The sequence below is a fragment of the Mustela nivalis genome (assembly GCF_964662115.1).
Source record: "Mustela nivalis genome assembly, chromosome: 4".
In the NCBI taxonomy this organism is placed as follows: Eukaryota; Metazoa; Chordata; class Mammalia; order Carnivora; family Mustelidae; genus Mustela; species Mustela nivalis.
This window is the reverse complement of record NC_139023.1, coordinates 111606028-111628515: the sequence shown is the minus strand read 5'-3', so window position 1 is coordinate 111628515 and position 22488 is coordinate 111606028. Positions and strand designations below refer to the sequence as shown.

The window sequence follows — 22488 nt, the reverse complement described above, 5'->3', positions numbered from 1 at the left end:
TTAGAGCTTTTGAATTCTGAGAAGAAGCAGGCATCACACTTTTGGCTAAAGTAGAGTTTAAAAATATTTTGTCATGTGAAATAATCAGATTATGAAAATATTAAAAGATTCCAGGTTCGTATCTCATAGATTTAAAAAAATGTCTTTCTTACTTTCTTCATCAGTTAACCTCTGCGCCGCTGGCAGAAAGTGGCTTTGAGGAATTTCCCAGAATAATTTTATTCTGAAATTAAATGCCAATAGGTCTATGCATATTACAGAGATTGACAGAATTTGATATAATGTGTAAATTGGGTATTATTAATAGAATTCCGTTTAGGTTTTGTATATGTTATTGATCTATATTCATTCCTCTGTATTATTCCTTATCCTAAAACAAGTCTATGCTTTAATTAGATTTTTGATGAGTGGATTCATCATTTTTTGTACTACATCCCGTTACATTTTGGCTAGGAATGGCACGCTTTACTGCATTCCACTGTGACTACACATGTGGATACCTTCCAATGAAAATATTAGTTTACATGCTTTTCCCAGAGTATGTAAACGGATTTTAAAAACACTTAGTAGAGGTACTGTCTTTTGGGTGGAGAGATTTTACTGTAAATAAAGCATGTTAAGATTAGATTTCCCCAAGGATCTTTCCAATCCCAAATACCACTTGTTTAAATGCCCTTATTTGTACACTAGCCTTGTTAATAATTATGTCTTCCTAGCTCCACCATTGCTGGAGAGATACAAGGAAAAGCACAAGAAATTCTAAACCCAGACAATGGAAAGACTACCTAAATGATCAGAAGTGATTACATCATTAATTTGGGACAAAACTATAAATTAAAGAAATTAATATTTAAAACAAATTTAAAATTAATTTGGGGCAATTAAAATTTATATTATCTTATATATAATAGAAAATTTATATTATCATGAAGTTAGTCAATTAATGTGGTTTTTAAAAACAAATCTGTGTGTTTTATTTTCGTTTTAGGTGTAATATATATGTATATATATTTCAAATATTTTATTTATATATTTGACAGGGAGAAAGAAAGCACAAGCAAGGGGAGCAGTAGGCAGAGGGAGAGGGAGAAGCAGGCTCTCCACAAAGCAGGAGCCCGATGTGGGGTTCGATCCTAGAACCCTGGGATCATGACTAGAGTTGAAGGCAGACACTTAACCGTCTGAGTCACCTAGCCGCCCCGTAAATATTCTCTACAATTTGAAATATAGAAAATTATAAAGTAAAAAAATGAACAGTTTCATAATCCTATCTCCCAAAGATAACTCTGGTTAATTGTTTACCCTATATGCATAAACAAGGTCTAGATTTAAGTTTATTTTATTTGTGATTCAGAATAATAACCTTCACTAGCTCTTTTAAAACTTGATTAAAAGTTGACAATGTGGAAAGAAAGCACTTACTTCTAGATTTATTTTATTTTATTTTAAGATTTTATTTATTTATTTGACAGAGAAAGTTCACAAGTAGGCAGAGAGGCAGACAGAGAGAGAGAAGTGGGGAAGCAGGCTCCCTGCCGAGCAGAGAGCCCAACGTGGGATTTGATCCTAGGACCCCGAGATCATGACCTGAGTCGAAGGCAGATGCTTAACCCATTGAGCCACCCAGGCGCCCTACTTCTAGATTTTAACTGATGGTGGGTCATACCACACTATAATCTAATGGAAGTAGTTCTAGAAATCCTAAAATGACTAAAAAGTCATCAATTTTTTAAAAAATCATAAAAGCAAAAATCATAATATTTTTACAGAGTTACTTTACTTTAAAATCACATATCAACAGAGTTTAGGGCATGAAAGATGCTTGATAAATAAGTGTGCATGGCATTCTAATGATTTATGTGAAGTTATTGATGATAAAAAGAATTACCAATAATGTATCAGTCAGGGTTTTGAGAGGAAACTGATGGTGTATAATTGACATACAATAACCTATTAGTATCAGGTGGCTAACAAAGGGACTAATATTGAAAATGTTTTAATAAAGGGACACTGCACAGAGATGTGCGTAGATCTTTTAATGAGCTCTCACTGTGTACATTCTAGATCTTCTCTGTTCACAATTTCCTAAGTTCGTTTAGCTCAAAGACTTCCCAATTATCCTGATTGAAACCCGAAGGTTTTTTTTTTTTTTTTTTTTCATTTGTCTTTTCTTGTTTTCCTCCCCCACTGGTTCTCCACTCTTTTTACATCGAGGCAAACTTAGAACCTGAGGAAATGGGTAAGACTTCTTCTCAGTCTGCACTACCTCCCAGGCTGAGATTAATTTCTTGGCATAACCAACTAATTGCAAAGTTGTGCCCTAGGCCCATTCTCATTTTCTTGGCTTTCCTCAAATATCATTTTTCTTTATATACCAAGCTTTTAAAAATTATATTCTGTTTCTGTCTCCTCTCCAAAATCCCATATTCTCTGTCCTTTCCCATGAAGAGCCAGATGCCTCAAAGAAATGACATTGAGTAAAATGTCAGACTGGCTAAACCCTGATCTTATCGTGAGGAATATTCCTCCCCTTCTGAAAGCTGAAACTTGGAGCTCTCTCTCTGATAGTTTTTTCAGTTCCCTTACTATCTACCCTTTTTATTTATACACCCTCACTTACTAAATTGGCCTTTTTTTCCCTAACTAGAAACTGTCAGGAGAATGCATTATCCTTTCAAAAATGTCTCCTCTCTTTTCAATATTAGTTATTAATACCACTCTCCCAAACCAGATTTGAAATCTTCAAGCAGTTTTAAAAAGTTTAAACTTTTTAACTTGTTCCTTGATCCTATTTATTTACTCAATTAGGTAATCTTCATGGATCTGCTCTGAGAGCCTTTCCCATCCACTTACTTCTTCCTACTCTCTCTCTGTAATTCTTTAGTGTTTGTCCCTCTGGGGGCAGACAATGGAGAAAAATCTCCATTCTAGATTTTATTTTATTTTTACTTTTTTAGTTGGGGAGGGGCAGAGAGATACGGAGATAGAATCTTTTTTTTTTTTTTTTAAGATCTTATTTATTTGACTGAGACAGAGATCACAAGTAGGCAGAAGCAGGCAGAGAAGAAAGCAGGCTCCCTGCGAAGCAGACAGCCTTGGGCAGGACTCGATCCCAGGACCCTGAGATCATGATCTGAGAGGCTTAACCCACTGAACCACCCAGGTGCTCTGAGAGAGAATCTTAAACCCCCAGAGCAGAACCTGACTTGAGGCTCAATCTCACTGAGGCTCCATCTTAGGAGCCTGAAATCATGACCGGAGCCTAAATCAAGAGTCTAGTGCTTTAACCAACTGAGCCACCAAGACGCTCCAACCATTCTGGATTTTAAACATTAAATATTCATACCTATGAGTGGTTTGTTTGTCTTTCAGGATTAGGACTTACAAAATAAATTGACTTAGAGTAAAGTAGGAACTTTTTAAAGACCAGTACTTTACAGTTTATTGGGTGCAACTGTAAGAACTCGTCTTAGCCAAGCCATCTTGGTAATTAAAAATTTCTGTTATTTTTGAAGTACTGCAAGAGGATTCTGAGTCATACACTGGATAATAAAATGTTAGAGCAAACATTTATTCACTTGGGTAACTACTGTGTTTAGATGGAATTTTCTTAAAAACTCTTCCCACTCAATTTATTTTTTTGATCTACTTATTTTTCTCTTGTGCACTAGTTATGATAAAGGGCAACTTTAAATATAGTTTCCTTTGCGGTGAGTTCCTTTGCTTAGTCTGTAGAGTTAACAAGGCTAAGGACACTGGTCTGATTTCCCATTGGATCAGTTATCATCCTGCTAGTAGTCTGTAGTTGCAGACTGTCCTTCAAGTCATGGCCAACCATTTCATAAAAGTGATTCATGGACAACACAAAGAAAAGGAGTCAGAATGTCTTGGGAGCAAGTCATTCTGAAACAAGTTAAGGCACATTCTCCACCAGAATTGGTTCAGGATTTTTGTCATTTCGTATACAAGTAACATACATACTCGTAATAATATATAAGTATTTAATCTCCATAATTTGTTGCAGATTGCTTCTCTCTGGTTCCCAACAGTGTTAGGGGCTATAGTTTTTCATCTTCTTTCTCTAGTCTTTAAGTTGGATGGCTTAATTGAATTTACCAGAAGCAGGGTGTTGAGATGAAATGAACTTGGTTTTGGAATCACATCTTGTGATTTACTCTGTTACTCATTAGTTGTGTGCTCTTGGTTAAATATCGTAATCTCCACGTTTCTGTTTCTTTTGAAAAAAAATACCAACTTTATATGGTTGTAAGAATTTAAAAAGATAATATACATAAGTCACCAAGAACATAGTACACAGTGAATGCTCAAGTTTTCTACTTGTCTTTGTGGTACATAAATAAATGTAATCAGATTTGGAAAGCTTCATATGGCTACCATTTATTCAACATCTACTGGGTGTCCAGCATGCTGCCAGTGCTTTATATATATCATCCCTACTCTTCACAATAACCTCCAAAAGTTATTCATAATTATTTCCCAAGGATGAGGGAGCTGAGATAAGTTACTGTTGTCTGGGATGCATGGTTATCACCTAAGCACATTATATAGTACGTCGGGGATGCAGGGATATTTCTAGGTAAGAGGTTTTTAAGCAATGTAGTTTAATAATTACCTGGAGTAGGGGAGAGAGTGTTTTTTTAAAAAGGCAGGTTCCTGGGGCCCCTCTGCAAGGATCCTGGGTCTGGGTAAGTTCCAGAAAAATGCAATTTTAACAAGCTACCTATGTTATTTTGATGTAGCTGGTTTTTTTTGGAGGACTCTTGGATAAATGTATCTGGATCATACCTTAATTTGGCTTTTTAAATTTTCACTTCCCTTTAAACTGCAAGAGGAGAAGGAGAATTCAAAGGCAGGCTAGCCTATATAGACTAAAATTTGAATATGCTAAGTAAGCAACACTCCTCTTACTCTCAGTGCTTCAAGGTGCTTACTCTCTGGTGAAATCTCCATATACTACCTGCAATTCTTGATGTCTTTATTAACCCTGTTTAACTGGGTTCGTTTTAACTGTATCAGCAGCAAAAATGAAGGGGAGTAGAGATGGGATCCTTACAGGGTAACTCTAGCCATTGCCCTGCAGAACCATCACAAACTGATTTCTTGCAACCTCCATTTTCTTAACTACAAATGGGGATGACATTCGTCTTACAAAGTTGTTGTAAGGATTGCCCCACTGTCTGGCACTTGGTAGGTATTTATAAATGTCACTGTTATTATTTATTCAATTTTGAGGTGAGGTGTCAAACATGATAATTAAAGTGCTGCAGGGGCACCTGGCTGGCTCTGTTGGTGGAACACAGGACTCTTGATCTCAAGGTTGTGAGTTCCTGCCCCATGGTGAGTGCAGAGATTACCTAAAAAAATAAAATCTTAAAAAAAAAAAAAAAAAGTACTCCCCAAACCAGCTTTCACACTAAGAAACTTTTCCTTCCAACATAATCTTTCCCAGAATGTGATGAATGCTATGGAGCAGAGCCATCCAATGAAAATATGGTACTAGTCACATGCTAATTTTATTTTTTATTTTTTAAGATTTTATTTATTTATTTGACAGAGAGAGATCACAAGTAGGCAGAGAGGCAGGCAGAGAGAGAGAGAAGGAAGCAGGCTCCCTGCTGAGCAGAGAGCCGGATGCGGGACTCCATCCCAGGATCCTGAGATCATGACCTGAGCCGAAGGCAGCGGCTTAACCCACTGAGCCACCCAGGCGCCCGGTAATTTTATGCATATGCAAAAGAAAACGGATGAAATCAGTTTTAAGAATATGATGTATTTTATTTATTTATTTTTTTAAAAATTTTTATTTATTTATTTGTCAGAGAGAGAGCGAGAGCGAGCACAGGCAGAGTGGAAGGCAGAGTCAGAGGGAGAAGCAGGTTCCCCGCGGAGCAAGGAACCCGATGTGGGACTCGATCCCAGGAAGCTGGGATCATGACCTGAGCCAATGGCAGCTGCTTAACCAACTGAGCCACCCAGGCGTCCCAAGAATATGATGTATTTTAATCAAAATTTTCATATCACGACTTTGCAATTTAGAGGGCTTTTTGAACTTCTATCCCATCTCAATTTAGGTATTAACTTTTCAATGGTGAAGAGAAATGTAATCATGCATTAAATTTGTGTCTTAGGTATAATTAAGTTTTGTTTAACACAGTGTTTTCTTTAACACAAATGTTACCCTGCTTCAGTTTTAAAATGTCAATTAAAATTATATAAAACAAAAAATTCAGGGCCTTCGTCCTGTAGCCATATTTCAAATGTTCAATTCCCACACGGGGCTTAGTGGCTACCGTTTTGGTTGGAGCAGTATTGGACCTTCTCCTCTAGAAGGCTGTTGTACATCAAGGGAATTCATGGACCCCGTGAAGTTCATCCTTGCTTTATATGCCCTTTGGTTAAAAATTGTCCTTTTCACTTCTTATAACCCAATTCACAGTTTTAAAAAAATTCAACAAATTACTTTCCATATATTCACTGCACATCCTTTAAGTTTGTTTATGAGTAAAATCCTCGGGCTAAATCCAGCAACTTTACAGAAACTGAAAAGTGTGCTACTGATTTTTTTGGACTTACAAAATAAAGAGGATATACTGGTTGAACAGCTTTTGGCCCTTGCTCTCTATCCCTGTCTTCTGGAATGATCATAGAGCTTGACTTCTAGTTATTAGGGTTACCGATTTTCACCTTCCTGACAAGCAAACTTCAGGGTCTGCACTTCTTTGGGCACGGAAAGCTCTCTCCAAAAAACAGGCAGTAGTCGCTGAACTTGCATAGCTAGGGATTTATCCAAAGCCCTCTTCTATTTTTAGCCAGAACAACTGCTTGCCAATTCAAAGTTTCTGGAGAGAGAAATGCGTCCATTACAAAACAGACACGCGGAGCGTACCTCTGCCAGGTACTGCCCGAAATCCCCTGACTACCCCCACCGAAACTCCGTAGCTCCATTGTTTTCCAGTACTGGCTTCAGCTCGCCTAAGCAAGCCCGCGCGCCAGACTCCTGCGTACCCTGCTCCGCCCGTCTGGGGCTGCCCGGTCGGGCCGGGGGCGTGGCCGGAGCGGAGCGGGGGCGGAGGGGAGAGCGTGTCTCCGCCTGGGGGCGGGGTCGGGGAGTGCAAGGAGGCGGAAGTTCCCCGGGCGGTGGGGACGGCGCACGCACCCCGAATCACTTGTCAGCGCTAGTCGGAGGCGGAGGCAGCGCCGCGCCGCAGTGGAGGTGAGTGACCGCCGGTCGGGGATGCGCTGCTCCTCTATCCCGCAGGGAGGAGGGGGAGAAGCGGTCTCCCTGCGCCCGGTGCGCGGAGGGAAGCCCAGCTGGGGAGCAGGAGGGGGCGCGCCTCGCGCGGGGACGGCTCCTCAGGTGCTTTCTGGAGCGGCGGAGGTGAGAGTGCCGCGTGGGAAGAGGAGCTCCCGGGGAAGGGCGGCGCGGGAGTGGGCGCAAGGCCAGGGGGCGAGCACTGGAAGTTCCTGGAGCTCGGGTCGGCCGGGACGAGTGTGGCGGAGGCAGGGACGTGGAGCTCTGGGGCACCCCCGCAGCGACCCGCCGGCCAGCCGGCTGCCGGGAGTCGCCGGGCGTCGCCGGGCGCCTACTTTGGCGTCTGGGTACACCCACCTCCTGCAGGGGTGTAGGGAGCGAGACTAAACGGGAAAGGCGTGTTGCTGTTTTTTTGTTTGCTTTCGCGCTGAGAAGTGTTTGTTTCCTTCCAGGTACTTAAAATTGCGTACCTGTTTGGGGAAACAGCCGGGCGACTAGAAATAAAGCTTGTTTAAAAAAAAAAAAATCTGTCATAATCGCCAGATTTATTAAGACTTGAGTACTTGTTGGGGCTTTTGTAAGACTGTGCGTTCAGTGCATTTGACAATAAGTGGAAAAAGGAAGGGCGTCTGGACAGGGCAGAGCTAGGAAAGAAAATTCGTGGCTGCGTCGACAGGGTAGGTCTAGGGTGTGATCGCCGGATCCTATCCCAAGTCCGCCTTCTGACGGTTGAGGACGTCGGACCTGCCAGCCACGGAAATAGCCGGCTCCGGAGCCTTATTTGGCAAACAGGGCTAGGCGTGAACCTCTGCTGGAAAATTTCGTGTCGACTGCTTTCATCATGTGCCTGTGGCTTTAGTTCCTCAGCTCTATCCCCATTATCTCTGAATTTGGGGGAAAAAGAGAATCTAAAGATACTGCTCGTTAATTTCAGGCCCTTCTTGTCACTTTGAGTTCTCCTTTCCCCCTTCCCATTCACCGAAGAAGCCGGCGTAGAAGCGTGGGAAATACCAACCTTCCTTCTCAAATATTAAAGCGAAGACATTGTTTAGACTTTCCCTAAGAGAAAACCCCAAACTGTACGGGAAGGTCCAACATTTTCTTCGTGTTTGAAAGCAGAATAGGCTGCTCACTATTTCCTCCCTGCTTTGTATTTTAGGAGGAGCTTGGGTACTAATAACCAGATGGGGGAGACCTGGAAAAAGCCAATAACAGTATTACCATTGCATAGGGATCAGAATGTTTTAAGGCAAATGAAGCTAACAGAGGGAATACTAGAAATGACACTGGTTCTGTAGTGTGGCTGTGACCTTGCCAGTAAATTTTAATAAATGAGGTCAAGTTATGAAGGGAATTCCCAAGTAAAGGGAAGTTGTATGTACATGGTTTGATATATAAATTGCATACATTTTCTTGTAGGAAACAGTGGGTCCAGAGGAAGTTGAGCCTAACTTTCACATTGTTCTCTTGATACAAGTTAAAGATTAAGAAAGGAAGGGGGCAGGCTTCCTGTGAAATATCTGTTGGCTTTACACTCTTCTGATTTGTATCATAAATGCCACGTCAAAACAGTCTTTCTTTACTAGTTCTATGAAAATCTTTTATTACAGCGGGAAAGCAGTTAAATTATGTGTGACTCTTAATTATCTTACTATGTGGTGTTCATGGTTATCTAACAGTTTGACTTCTGGCATGGCCGTTGGGTCTTTTTAGTGCGCTGTGTGTATTACATCAGTACTGAATGTGTATTAGCTATGCCTGTGGAAAGCTCATTTCATTTCTGGGTAGGTACTGTACAGATTTTTCACTGGCTTAATTTTTCTTTAAGGACCAGACTTGAAAGTTTTGCCTCATTTTCCCCTTATGAGAAGATGTAATCTGTTTGTTTTTAATATTCCCAATGGTTCACATACCTACATGTGCCAATATTAATTTGGTGTAATGGGATCAAAGTTTTGAATGGTTAAAAAAATGGAAAAATATTTAAAGACAGGTAATATAAGGTAGTGGTTTAGTCTAACGGCACAGATTTTCTAAGGAAGTGTGTCTTCAACAGTTTTTTTTAAAAATGTGATTTAAAATGATTAAATTATACATCCATTATATTTTTAACACTTTAAAGGGCAAAATAATATTGTTTCGTAGTATTACATTTTAGAAATACCCATTTCTCCCAATTTCGCCCACTACACATAACCATCATACCAACCAATACCAAACTCAAAGTCACACTTTTTAAAAAATCCTATAAAAGTAAAACCATGAGAGTCATTATGAGTGCACTTACAGCAAAACAAAAAAGAGCACTGAAGTGCTGCTGCCTTTCTAAAGCTCCAGTTCCCTTTCATGCATTGACCTTCTATTTCTACCCCATTTAGTCAGTCTCTTTCACTGTGTGGTTAATGCTCATTCTTTACTTTGCTTTATGTGATGTGTGTATAAAATAAGAAGCAAGTTCTCACTGAAATATCACTGTGCTGCTAGAGGATTGCCTATCATTGTCTATCTAAAGGAAAAGTAAATATTGCTCTAAGTGTTGAAAATACCATGTCCTTCTAAGAGGAAATACAAATTGTTGTTTATGATTGGAGAGAATAGTTTTGTGCATTAAAAAACACTTTAAAGAGTTTTGTATGTAGAAAGCATGAGTGAGAGTCTACAGATTCGTAGTCCTTTTCATATCGGAGAGTAGCTTTGAATTTAAGGACTCTTACCAACTGCAGGCGAAAGAATGCATGCGGTAGAGGGGAGGGGAAAATCATTTTGAATTAAACCTGAAATAAAATCTTATTCTTTCTCCTATGTGTAATGAAGTGTTATAAAGTACTTTGAGTTAAAGTCTGTATGCAAGAAGCCACAAATTAGACTGTCGCAAGTTATAGAACTGATCAAATGTCTAGAAATAGATTCTCATGTGGAATTTTTAGACCATGGAAGTTGGCATCAGTTTAGAAATTGTGTATTAGCTCATAGATTCCTATTCCTGAAAAGACTGTAATGAGAACTTAATGTAGACTTATCCTCAGTATCTTCTCATACCCCCGAAACAAAATACTGAACATAATTTAGTTGAGTTTATATTAAGTACAATTAAATAGGTAATGGGGCTTCAAATAAACATTTTGTTAACCATCTAATTTTCTTTCACAGTTTCTTTCGTTTTCTGAGATTGGACTTTGAGCTATCAGAGCCATGAGCAACTACAGTGTGTCCTTGGTTGGCCCAGCTCCTTGGGGTTTCCGGCTGCAAGGTGGCAAGGATTTCAACATGCCTCTGACAATCTCTAGTGTAAGCAAACTTCACAGATTTTATTACAGATGTTCATTCAGTGCTTAATCCTGGAAACTTCAGGGCTGAGTTGTTGAATTCTCTGGATAACCTGTACTCATTACAATTGCTTATGGGATTTAATCTCGGAAAACTTAGTTATGTATAATAAAAGATGTGGAGGGGAGGTAATTTAGCAAGGATAATTGATTTCAGTTGAGCTTATTTTCGGTCTCCCCCATCTTATTAATAAGGAAATGGAAAGCATTCAAATAGGTGGTAGACTTCAAATATTTGAACTGTCACTAATTTGGGGAATCTTAACCTTAGTTTCTTTATATGTAATATTAGAAGGCTGCACAATGGGATTTTCATTGTTTCTTTCAGCTCCAGAAGCTGTTAATTAAAAACTGTTGATTAATATCAAATAAAATGACTGTTTTGGGTGTTATTTCCTCCGGTCACTTTCTGGTGAAGGTGATAGTCAACAGTAGAATTGCCAGAGACTGCTTATATTTGAAGAGGGATTGAGGGCTTGGATCTCCTAGATAGTCAGCTTATACATAATTGAGATTTTGTTGTTTACTACATTATTGATTTAGTTTGAATGTATTTTGTGTATACAACTTAAGGATATATTTTCATGATGATGATGGTGTTTTTTTGAAGCATGACATATGTCAAGCACTGTTTCTGCTTGCTATTAATTGCTGGCTTTTTTTTCGTAGTCAAATAGGAATATCCACTCCCCTTTTAATTATATGAGCATGTTATACACACTGCTCCGTGTCTTTTTTTCTCAATAATTTATTGTGGAGAACTTTCCCTAAAGGTTTTTGTTTTTGTTTTAAACAACTATGTAGACTTCTCTTGTAGGGAAGTAACATACATTTAACCAGTCCCCTATGGAAAGGCATTTATATTGTTTCTAGTATTGTTATTTCAAACAGTGCTGTGGTGGATACCATATACGCATAATTTTTTATGTGTATGTATAAACACAGTTGACTCTTGAACAACACAGATAGGAACTGTGTAGGTCCACTTACACAGGGATTTCTTTTCCAATAAATATATATACAATACTGTAAATGTATTTTCTCTTCCTTCTGATTTTCATTTTTCTTTTTAAGATTGATTTTTTTTTATTTTAGAGAGAGTGAGAGAGAGCACAGGCAGGCTTGGGGAGGGCCAGAGGGAAAGGGAGAAAATCTCAAGCACACTTCCCAATGAGTATGGAGCCTGATGCAGGGCTTGATCTCAAGACCCTGACATCATGACCTGAGCCAGATTCAAGGGTCAGATGCTTAACCAAACCACCCAAGCATTTCCTTATGATTTTCTTAATATTTTTTTCTAGCTTACTGTATTATAAAAGTACAGTATATGTAACATGAAAATATGTATTAATAGATTCTTTGTTATCGGTAAGGTTTTCAGTGAACAGTAGGCTATTAGTATAGTTAAATTTTGGAGGGAGTCAAAAGTTACATGTAGATTTTTGACTATATGATGCAGTCAGTGCTCCAACCTCCATGCTGTTCAACTGTTATGTGTGTGTGTGTGTGTGTGTGTGTGTGTATACACATGCATAAATATGGACACATACATATACAATTTCGATAGGCTGTGTCAATTTATACTTTTGTGCAATGCACAAGAATACCTTCTATTACTCCTCACCCCCAACAGCCTTGCGAGCAAACTTTTGGATTTTTGCCAAGTGTTTAAGTGCATCATCTCATTTATTTAATTCTCCTGTCAACCTGTGAAATAGTGGTACCATACCCATTGTACAAAACCGTGCTATGAGCTCGCATGGCTGGTGTGGAAGAGCTGGCTTTCAAGGATTTATGTGTGCTGCTTCCCTAATGATAAATTTTATCTATATATTGTTTCTTTAATTAGGTGGTTTCTCTAATCAGGAGTTTCGGAGGCTGCTGTTTTAATTACATATGTGTGTGTGTGTATGTGTTGTGTGTGTGTGTGTATGTGTATACACATACACTGCTGCTTATATATACACACACCTTAATTTTGAGAGATTAAGTTTGTAACGTGTGAAAATAGCTAAAATACAGCTAATCCCAATTTACTAATGGAGTTTTCCTTGTTTCTTGTCTGTGGATTTTTTAAACAGTTTATTTTATTTTTTAAACAGTTAACTTTAATTTACCACCAATTTCTGTCTTGATTCCAGTTAATCAGATTTTACAAGGAAATGCATATATGTAATCCAGCCTTTAAGTTTTAAGACCATGGTTGGATGAAATGTTAAATGGAAAGCATCCATGTGAAAACGGGTCTTACGATTTATTCGTGTTTGAGCAAGGCAATTTTTTTCTCTTCCTGAAGATCTCTTATGAGGAAAAGAATGATACCTTACTATTGCCTTGTTTTTATGTTCTGTTAACATTATTAAGTTTGAATATCTTACTTTATAAATAATGGACTATAGAAGTTATTGTTTAGTTTAAAATGCATCCAGTTTTGGTGGGGAAGAAGTCCAGAAACAAATTGACACCTAATGAAACAAACTAAATCACTGTGTGGTTTGGTAGTAGAAATGCAAATGTGCTGTGTAAGTTTTGTGGTACCATGCCTTTAAAAGAGTTTTCTGTGCTTTAGTTTCCTGGCAGACAATTTGAGGCCTAGCTCCATGTTGTGATGCTGATAAAACAGAACACTGTGTACATACATATGTGCCCTCCCTTGGCACAGAAGAAATGCTTTCCTTGTGTAGACAGAGTGCTAATTAAAGGATTTTGAACATACTGATTAAAAGAGACTATGGTAACAAAGCTGCTGAGTTATTTCTGTTCTCTTACAAAAGTCTCTGCCATCTCCTGTGACCTTTTTGGGCCTTGTGCAGTGGGGCATGCAATTCATTCTGGACTGGAGAGGATGGGAAGGGGAGGGGAGGAGAGAAGGGAATGTTGGCTCAACTGTGCTGCTAGGCTGTTGGCTTTCACTGTAGTTACTTTTAACCCCTTGTGTGGTTCAGTTCAAACATGCCTATAACATTGCCTAATAAAGACATGTGCCTAATAACTAATTTATATTGTTGTAATAAGATTAGTAATGTTACACCTTGTCTTACTTAGTTCTCTAGTTATATTTATTCTGCCTTAATTATGTAAAATTATTGGGAGATATTTCTGTGGTCACTAAATTGTTTAATTAATGTGTCAAAAAGTAATTAAAACTTAACAGCATGCCTTAAAACATTAATTTAGGGCTTCTCATATTAATGATAGGTATGAAATTATTAGCAAGGTCGGGTACATTGTATTCTCTTAGCTCTTATTTTTTACAACAATATTATAATATTAAGAAGAAAAAATATTTTGAGACTTGCAATATCAAATGCCCTGTAATTATGGGTAACGTAGGAGTTATTTTTTTTACTTAGAGTCTACTGGAATTGAAAAAGAAAAAAAAAATCACAAGTTTGTGCTTAGTTGGGAAGCTGCATATTTATGTTTAGAGTCCAAAAGCATACAGTTTTTTCTCTGTTCATTTGTTGCTATGTCCAGCTCCATAGGGCTATTTACATTCCCTTATAACATTGGAACCCTGTGATAGCAAATGTATATGTCATAAGTAGACCATTGGCTGGGACCTGAACATTTCTGTTTTCCTGAGATTTTGTTGTTATTAGCATGTGAATATGCTGGGTGTGACTTTGTGTTTTAAAGAATGCAAACTATACATTTTTTTCTTGCCAACTATACAATATTTAACATTTCACATAGATTTTCCCATTACCTATAGTGTACAAGTTTTGCCTTCTTTTTTAGTAGGTGGGACCGTTTCTAAGACAAGATTGTCTTAGAAACTTTTAAAAGGATCCTCACATTACTGTAACTATATAATCACATGTCATTGTCTTCAGTTTCCTATTCTTAAAATGGAGTGCTGGCTACAACAGTTTGTAGGCCGGCCGCCTTTTTATGACCCTGTATTTATGGAATTGCCTTGAAGCCATGGAATGTGGGGATGGGTTTCTTTATAGCAGTGTGGGTGATTGGTCTTTGCCAGTATATTTTATAAGAAGAAATAGGAGACTTCTTGCACAATTCAAGGCCATATTTTGGCAAGTTGATGTTCCTCACGATGGAATTACAGGAAGGATGATATATTTGTGAATAACATCTTTTAAGTATGGCATCTTAAGGTTACAATACTCTGTTTTGTGTATTCTGATTTATGATACTAGAATTTTTTTTTCTTAAATGTCAGTATTTGAATTTCCTGAAGATGAGCTCCCAATTCTCCATAAAACATCTACATTGTTTCTTCAGATAACAACGAGGTCAAATATTTTAATACAAATTAATATTAATACAAATAATGATTTTGATTCTCAAGAGTTAGGAGAGGATTAGTTGTTACCAACTCAGACAAGATTTTAGTTGGATTTAAAAAGCAAAGGAAATTTACTACTTTCTCGATTATGGAGCTCGGCTTGGGAGTATAAGATAGAACAGAGAAAAGACAGCTGTGAAACATTTTGCCAAGAATTCATTTATTCAGCAGTTATAGGAATACTTTCTAGAAACCATTTAAGAAGGTATAAAATATTGGGGGGTAAAAAGGTTGGGGAGAAAAGAATTAAGTGCCGTACTAGACATTGTTAAAGACCTATCACAAGACAGTATTTGGTGAAATTACAAAGATACAGATAAGTGTTTCTCAGTTTCAGTGGGCTTTTTTATTTGTGGGGTCGGCTTTCTGCAGGAGAAATTAATTGAAATGATCCTTGAAGGATGAAATTTTAATACCTCAAAGTCAACATTCTCTGTGTTGGTTTTCAGTAGAAAGTGAAGATGAAGGCTTTTCTTGCCATTGCTTGACTTCGAGCAAAGCTGTGAATATATTTGAGTGATTCTCCAGACAGGCCAGCTGCAGAGTTTCCCTCCTAGAGGAGGATAGAAAGAGACTTTCAGTCCTCTCAAGCTGAAATGGGAGAACCATCCTACCTTGAATAAATGGGCCCATTGTTACTTTTAAGCTGTTGAGTATTTTCTTTTACAGTCCCTTCCAACTACTCTGTCATTATGCCAAGTTGGAAAGTTAAGGATTTAGTTTGTATAACTACATAATGTATATTTCACATGTATGTTCATCTTCTGCTTTTAAAATATTAATTACCTTTTTTGTGGGGCACAGAGACTGGCTTTTTTTCCTAAGTGGTGATTTTCTGTCATTGTGGTTACAAGGTAAAGAATCTCAAGATAATTCTGAAGATGTTTTTCTGGATTGTTATTTGTAAATAAATGAAAAATCTTATCAGTGTGTTTGGTTGTAAATTAGTAGTTCTAGAAAAGAGGAGCTTGATTTTTCAGATTTTAATGGATGTTGGGCATTTTGGAAAGTTATCTGTTAAAATAAGAGGACTTTTACTGTCTGTAGGCCTTCTGTACGTGATGGAGGAAATAATATGGAGATTGGGCGAAGTAAGAATAACATATTATTTTACTTTATTTTTTTAGAGAGAGAGAGAGAGAGTATGCATGTGTGGGGATGGGGGTAGGGTGTGGAAAGGGCAGAGGGAGAGAGAATCTTAAGCAGGCTCCATGCCCAGCCCACTGTGGAGCCAGATGCTAGGTTTGATCTCAAAACCCTGAAATCACAACCTGAGCCAAAATCAAGAGTTGGATGCTTATCGGACTGAGCCACCCAGGTGCTCCAAGAATAACATTTTAAACCCAAGTAAAGGATATTTTTACATAACTTGTTCACCTACTTACAATTAGTATAATATCTCCTCAAACTGAGAATATTGAAGACTGTGGACTTCAGTTATTTTTGAGAACTTTTAGGAAGAGCTTTTCTTTCTTTTTTTTTTTTTTTTAAAGATTTTATTTATTTATTTGACAGACAGAGATTACAAGTAAGCAGAGAGAGAGGAGGAAGCAGGCTCCCTGCTGAGCAGAGAGCCCGATGTGGGGCTCGATCCCAGGACGCTGGGATCATGACCTGAGCCGAAGGCAGAGGCTTTAACCCACTGAGCCACCCAGGTGCCCCAAGAGCTTTTCTTTATAATGGTTGTTGGTCAGGTTGCAGTGTGAATATACAGTTAACCAGTTGTCTTTGTCCAAAATATCCTCTTTACAGTAGTTCTACCCAGAGTCCCATATACCATAAGATCAGTCATGGCCTTTTCTCCCAGTTATGACTGCACGGGGGAAAATACCTGATAGGAGTTAGTTCTTTCAGAAGCAAACATTGCTCTGGACGAAGAAGGTGTTGTTTCTTTGGTGTCTTGTAAGGGTTAATTCTGTTTCAGTTTCAGTAGGTGAGACTCTAGGCCTTTATTTAAATTTTGGGATACAGAAATATTGACTCTATAATATAAAATGTGACAGAATAAGACCCTAGCATGTGAAAGACTAATATAAGCACACATTTGCAAATAAAGGACATAAGGGAATGAAAAGAGCAGTTAGCTTAAGCAGTTAAGGAGCAGTGACTATGGTGACCGTTAACTTAGGTATTCTAGGTGCAGAGCCACTCCATAGCCCTGTTGGGAATTCAGGTTTGGTTTTTAAATTATGAAGTGGGATAATCACTTTTTTATCGTAGATACTCTGTTTTTTTATTAAGTGGGTTTTTTTTTTTTTTTTTTTTTTTGGTAATAAGATATTTATGAAAAGACACAGGAGACATTTTTGAATGAGTGTTTAAAGTTAGGTTTGGGAGAATTTTTTTTTTTTAAGATTTTATTTATTTATTTGACAGAGAGCACAAGTAGGCAGGCAGAGAGAGGGGGGGGAGGCCGAGCAGAGCTGCTCTCTGCTGAGCAGAGAGCCCAATGTGGGGCTCGATCCCAGGATCCTGAGATCATGACCCCAGCAGAAGGCAGAGGCTTTAACCCACTGAGCCACCCAGGTGCTGCTGGAAGAATTTTTTACAATATTGTGATTCCTGTCATTCCCCACCTTATTTTTTTTTTCTTGTTTTATATAAGTACAGTTATCTACCCTACTGTAAATAACTCTTTTTTTTTTTTTTAAACAACTGATGTTGTGCCCATTTTGTGTGATGATTAGTGGAACAAAGTCCATCAACTTCTTTGGCATTTAGTACTTGAAGCCAATCTAGATAGTTATAACATGTGACCCTGATAGGCCTACATGGAGGAGATTAAAATGGACTGGGAAAGTTAACAGGAAGGAATGGGAAGGAGCACATTAGATGGAAGGAGAAAAGAGGCAGTTTGAAAAAGGCCACAATGGGAGCACTTACTTACTGGGTCACATTTGTTACTCAAACAGTCTTCTTAACCTTTCACACTTCCCACTTTTTTTTTTTTTTTAAAGATTTATTTATTTATTTGGCAGAGAGATTACAAGTAGGCAGAGGCAGGCAGAGAGAGAGAGGAGGAAGCAGGCTCCCTGCTGAGCAGAGAGCCCGCTGCGGGACTGGATCCCAGGACCCTGAGATCATGACCTGAGCCGAAGGCAGCGGCTTAACCCACTGAGCCACCCAGGCGCCCCACACTTCCCACTTTTAAAGTTTGGTTAATTTATACTTCTTTTTAGGTAATACATTCATATAGTTTGAAATTCCAGAGGTACAACAGGATATAATGGAGAGTCTCCTGTTGTCCTGCCTTTCATTTAGTTTTCCTGGAAGCAACCAGTTAGCAGTTTCTTGTGTATAATTTCAGAGATGATCTGTACAGATACATGTATATACATATATATATCCTTATCACCCTTCTTTTCAACTCAGACAGCATCCTTAAAAACTATACTTTTTTGGGGGCATTTTGTTTTCTTCACTTAACGCCAAATCAGTAAATACGTCATTCTTTTTGTATAGCTGCATTGATTGGATTTATCATAATTTATTCAACTGGTTTTACTGACACTGCAATAATTTTTGCATTTGTATATATGGCATATATATGAATGTATCTGTCAGATAAATTCCTAGAAATGGAATTGCTGAGTCAAAGGGGTAGATACATTTATAATTTTGATTGATACTGCCAACTATCTCTATAAGACACTCCTACCCACAGTATAAGAATACTTGTTTCCTCATACCTGTGCTAACACACTTTTCAACAGACTTTGATCTTTTCTGATCAGATGGGGCTCTTTCCACTTTTCTCCTTTTTATAGCTCTTAATCACAAGTAGTCTACCAAGGATTTTCTGTTTTTAAGTGGTTCATTGTTTTTCATTTTGCATGAGAACATATGAAATAAAAATGTGCTGCTCTTCTATAAATGACACCATTAATTTCCAGGGATGATGTTCTTTGAATTTTTTCATAAGGAGTTTTGATTAATAGTTACCCTCTATCATTTATTTCCTAATTCTTTTTTAAAAAATGTATTTCCTATTTTTAAGTAGATTTTCTCTCAGTGTTAACATATTACTTCCAGTTACATGTGAAAGATTTTGTTTTTTGTTGAACAGTTTTTGGCATATTGCCTTGTAGATTTTCTGAAAAATTTTAGCAAATCACGTTTAATAGAGTCATGGTTGTTACTTTTGGAGTTTCTCCTGGAGCCTGATAATATTGTGGGATTTCAGATCTTCTCTAGCTCCCTTTAAATGATGTGACAAGGAGACCTTTATGAGCTGTTCACTATGGCCCTGGGACATAGTAAAATTCACCCCTAGAAAACTCACTGTTTTCATTATCAACCTTTTATTAGCCAGTGGAGCTTAACTGAAGTGTTACATTTTCAATAACATAGTAAATCAGGCATTGTGAAGGCATACTAACATGAGGCATAATGTATTTCTTCATTTTACCCTGGTCTGAGCAGCAGAATATGTGTGTTGGTAACCTTGGTGACAAAGAGAATAAGGATGCCAGGGATGTTTGTGTTTATGCGGTTAAAGGGGATGTGGAATTTCCCTTTCATGTGTTGCTGTAATTTTTTTTTTTTTTTACGATTTTTTAAATTTATTTGAGAGAACACTAGCAGGGTTGAGAGGGAGAAGCAGGTTCTCTGCAAGAAGAGATCATGACCTGAGCCAAAGGCAGATGCCTTAACAGACTGAGCCACCCAGGTGTCCCTTAATTCTTAAATATGGGAAGTGGGGCGCCTAGCTAGCAGTTGGTGGAGTATGCAACTCTTGATGGGGTTTGGGGATTTGAGCCACAAGTTGGGTGTAGAGATTACTTAAAAATAAAATATTTTTTAAAAAAGATTTTATTTATTTATTTATTTATGAGAGAGAGAGAGAGAGAGAGAGAGCATGCATGAGTATGGTTGGGGGAGGACAGAGGGAGAAACAGACTCCCTGCTGAGCAGGGAACTAGATGTGGGGCTTTGCCTCAGGACCCTGGGGTCATGACCTGAGCTGATGGCATAAGCTTAACTGACTGAGCCACCCAGGCACACCACTTAAAAATAAAACCTTAAAAAAATATATGATGAGAAGAGTTTGGAACTTGCTCAGAATTTGCACCATTTGTTATTTGAATTCTGTGATTTCTTAAACATTTTTTTTGTTCCAGGATCCAAAAATTGATTTAACAATGGCCGTTGTTCTTCATAATTGTTTTGGGTAAATTTTGGCTTACTAAAATTTTGTTTTAATGACGTTAACTGTTGAATGCCATTTACCATTTGTTCTATCAGGGATTTAAGGGTTATGATGTGGTTCTGTTGAGGATGCAATAATTAGCCTATGTATTTCATAAATGATTTCTGAGATTATAACTTTTATAGATAGTAAAATTAAAAAGTTTAGTAGGGTTGTATAATGTTAGCCAGAGGAGGTTGTGGATATGTTCTGAAAGTATTTTTCTTCTTGAAAAAAGGTAGTGGGGGACAAATGTCCTTTAGAAAACAAATGCTCTGTCCCTTAACTAGGAATCTTTAAAGATGTTCTGGAGAAAGAAGTTCATACATATGTACAAGTATTATTACACATGTAATTTTCATGATTTTGGACATTTTCTTGACATATCTCTATGCTACTAACTTCTAAATCGTCTACAAATAGTTCTTCTGATCTTTTCATAGTAGGCATTTCTGTATACGAACCTCTCCATCTAGAAGATTCTGGTTATTGGTATTCAATTCTCAGAGTGATAATTGATATTTTAGTAGACACAGGTGTTTCCAGACTTTGTCATTGGCTTATCTCCTTGTAGTTTGGTTCTTTATACTCAGGCTGGTAGTTTGCCTAGGTAGAAATTCTAAAATCCTGCATTTAACACATTACTGTCCTATTTAAGAACAGTTAAGGGTTTCCTGTTGTCTGTTGAATTATTGCTTGACTCCTCTGCCTGGCATTCCAGCTGCATATAAATGGGTCCCCTTAAAACAATTGAGCTTATGGTCCAAAATGCCCATTTTGAACCGTAAAGTCCTTGGTCTCTTAAATTTTTTGTGCTTACTACCTTTGTTTCTTCTTACCTTTAATCCTCTAACCATCTTTCAAGGCACATTCATATACCAAGTGCTCTTTTCAGATTTTTGACTACTCCAACTTGCTTGGGTCTCCTTTCTTTCCTATATTAAACAATAAAAATAATGATGTAAATAAGCTGACATTTATTGAGCACTTGTTATTGTGTAGGCCCTGCTCTAATCGTTTTGCACATGTTCCATTATTTAATTCTCATTAATGATTCTCTGAGAAAGTATGATTTTAAAAGGAAGAAAAGTTAAATGACATTCCCAGAGTTAAACAGCCAGTAATTGATTAGGCTTAGGATTTGAAACCAGTCAAATTGAGTAGTAATAATGCTTTTAACCAGTATACTCTATTTTTTGGGAATAGATGACAGTTTTCACTCCTGACAATCAAGTTTTTGTATTTCTTCTTTTCTATCTTTTTAAAAAACATTTTAAGTAATGTCTGCACCCAACCTGGGGCTTGCCCTCACAACTCTGAGATCAAGAGTTGCATGCTCTACTGACAGCCAGCCAGCCGCCATTGTGTGTGTACACATGCTCTAGAATAAAAGACTTGTATAAATGGGAATAACTGAGATTATTAGGAAAAGATACGACTGGTTTCCAAAGCAATTATTAAAACTATCTAAGAGATTTTAAAAATGTAGACTCCAGGCCCTAGACATTGAATTCAGGTTGTTAAGGGATTTCTCACATGCTGTCTGGATGTTTCTCGTCTACCATTGACATTCCATTTTGTACATAAATATTTGGGAACCATATATGTCTTTGCTTTTTAAAAAAACTTTTTTTTATTATGGATCTTTTGCTACTTAGATCATTTCAGCAAAAAGAAAAGGCTAAGTTACATGGGGATTGTCACTGACTAAATAATGTGACAGATCTACTTTTCCCCAACCACCAGGCTTTTCCCATTTTTCAGAGTTCAGTCACCATAGGTCAAATCCTTTTTGTAAATAAATGACAGTAGTGTTTGGTTCTCTTTACAGTGTTTTAAGTATCTTCATGACAAAGATTTAGAGGGCTGAAGTTGCCATACTACTTATAAATTTTAATACTATAAAATTTATTAATGTTGAACTTATCAAAGACTTCTTCAGGAATCTTTGACTATACTTGGTTTTATTTTACACCTCATTACTAACCAAATGGTAATATGTTAAAAAAGAACTAGGTACAGTTTTTTTAATCCCATGAACCAGAGAACAGCACAAATTTTTTCTCCTCACATTAGGTTTCACAGCAGTATAGTTAAGTACATTTATATAGGTCATATACTTTGCTAATGGTGAACTGCTCTCACCAGGGGGCGAGAAAACTACTGCAGCGTGGGTGGAGTGGGATCATGCTAGAATCCCCAGTTTGTGTTCAGTAGCTATTTGCTGATGATCGTAATGATAATAGAGGACAGATGGGATGCTGGGTTGCAATTGCAATCAATTTCCTTAGATTTGTTTTGTTAATGTACATGACTGATAGAATTAACTGATGAAATATTTTGGTTTTGTTTTTAATTCTAGGCAGGGTTTACATTTCTGGGAAATGTCCCA

At 37.7% G+C, this 22488-nt stretch overlaps 1 protein-coding gene across 13 annotated transcripts in view; it reads left to right on the top strand.

Moving 5' to 3' along the window:
* The first annotated feature begins 7106 nt into the window (after positions 1-7106).
* The window catches only part of PDLIM5 (PDZ and LIM domain 5), a 204045-nt gene continuing 188663 nt past the window's right edge, over positions 7107-22488 (top strand). For 11 of the 13 annotated variants that reach the window (XM_082728192.1, XM_082728200.1, XM_082728191.1 and 8 more), the window contains exons 1-2: positions 7107-7234; positions 10424-10561. In XM_082728192.1, the coding sequence (XP_082584318.1) occupies positions 10466-10561 (96 nt within the window). In that variant the 5' untranslated portion in view covers positions 7107-7234; positions 10424-10465. Of the gene's footprint in view, positions 7400-10423; positions 10562-22488 lie in introns of all 13 variants that reach the window. The other 2 variants (XM_082728203.1, XM_082728196.1) reach the window with 2 other exon arrangements.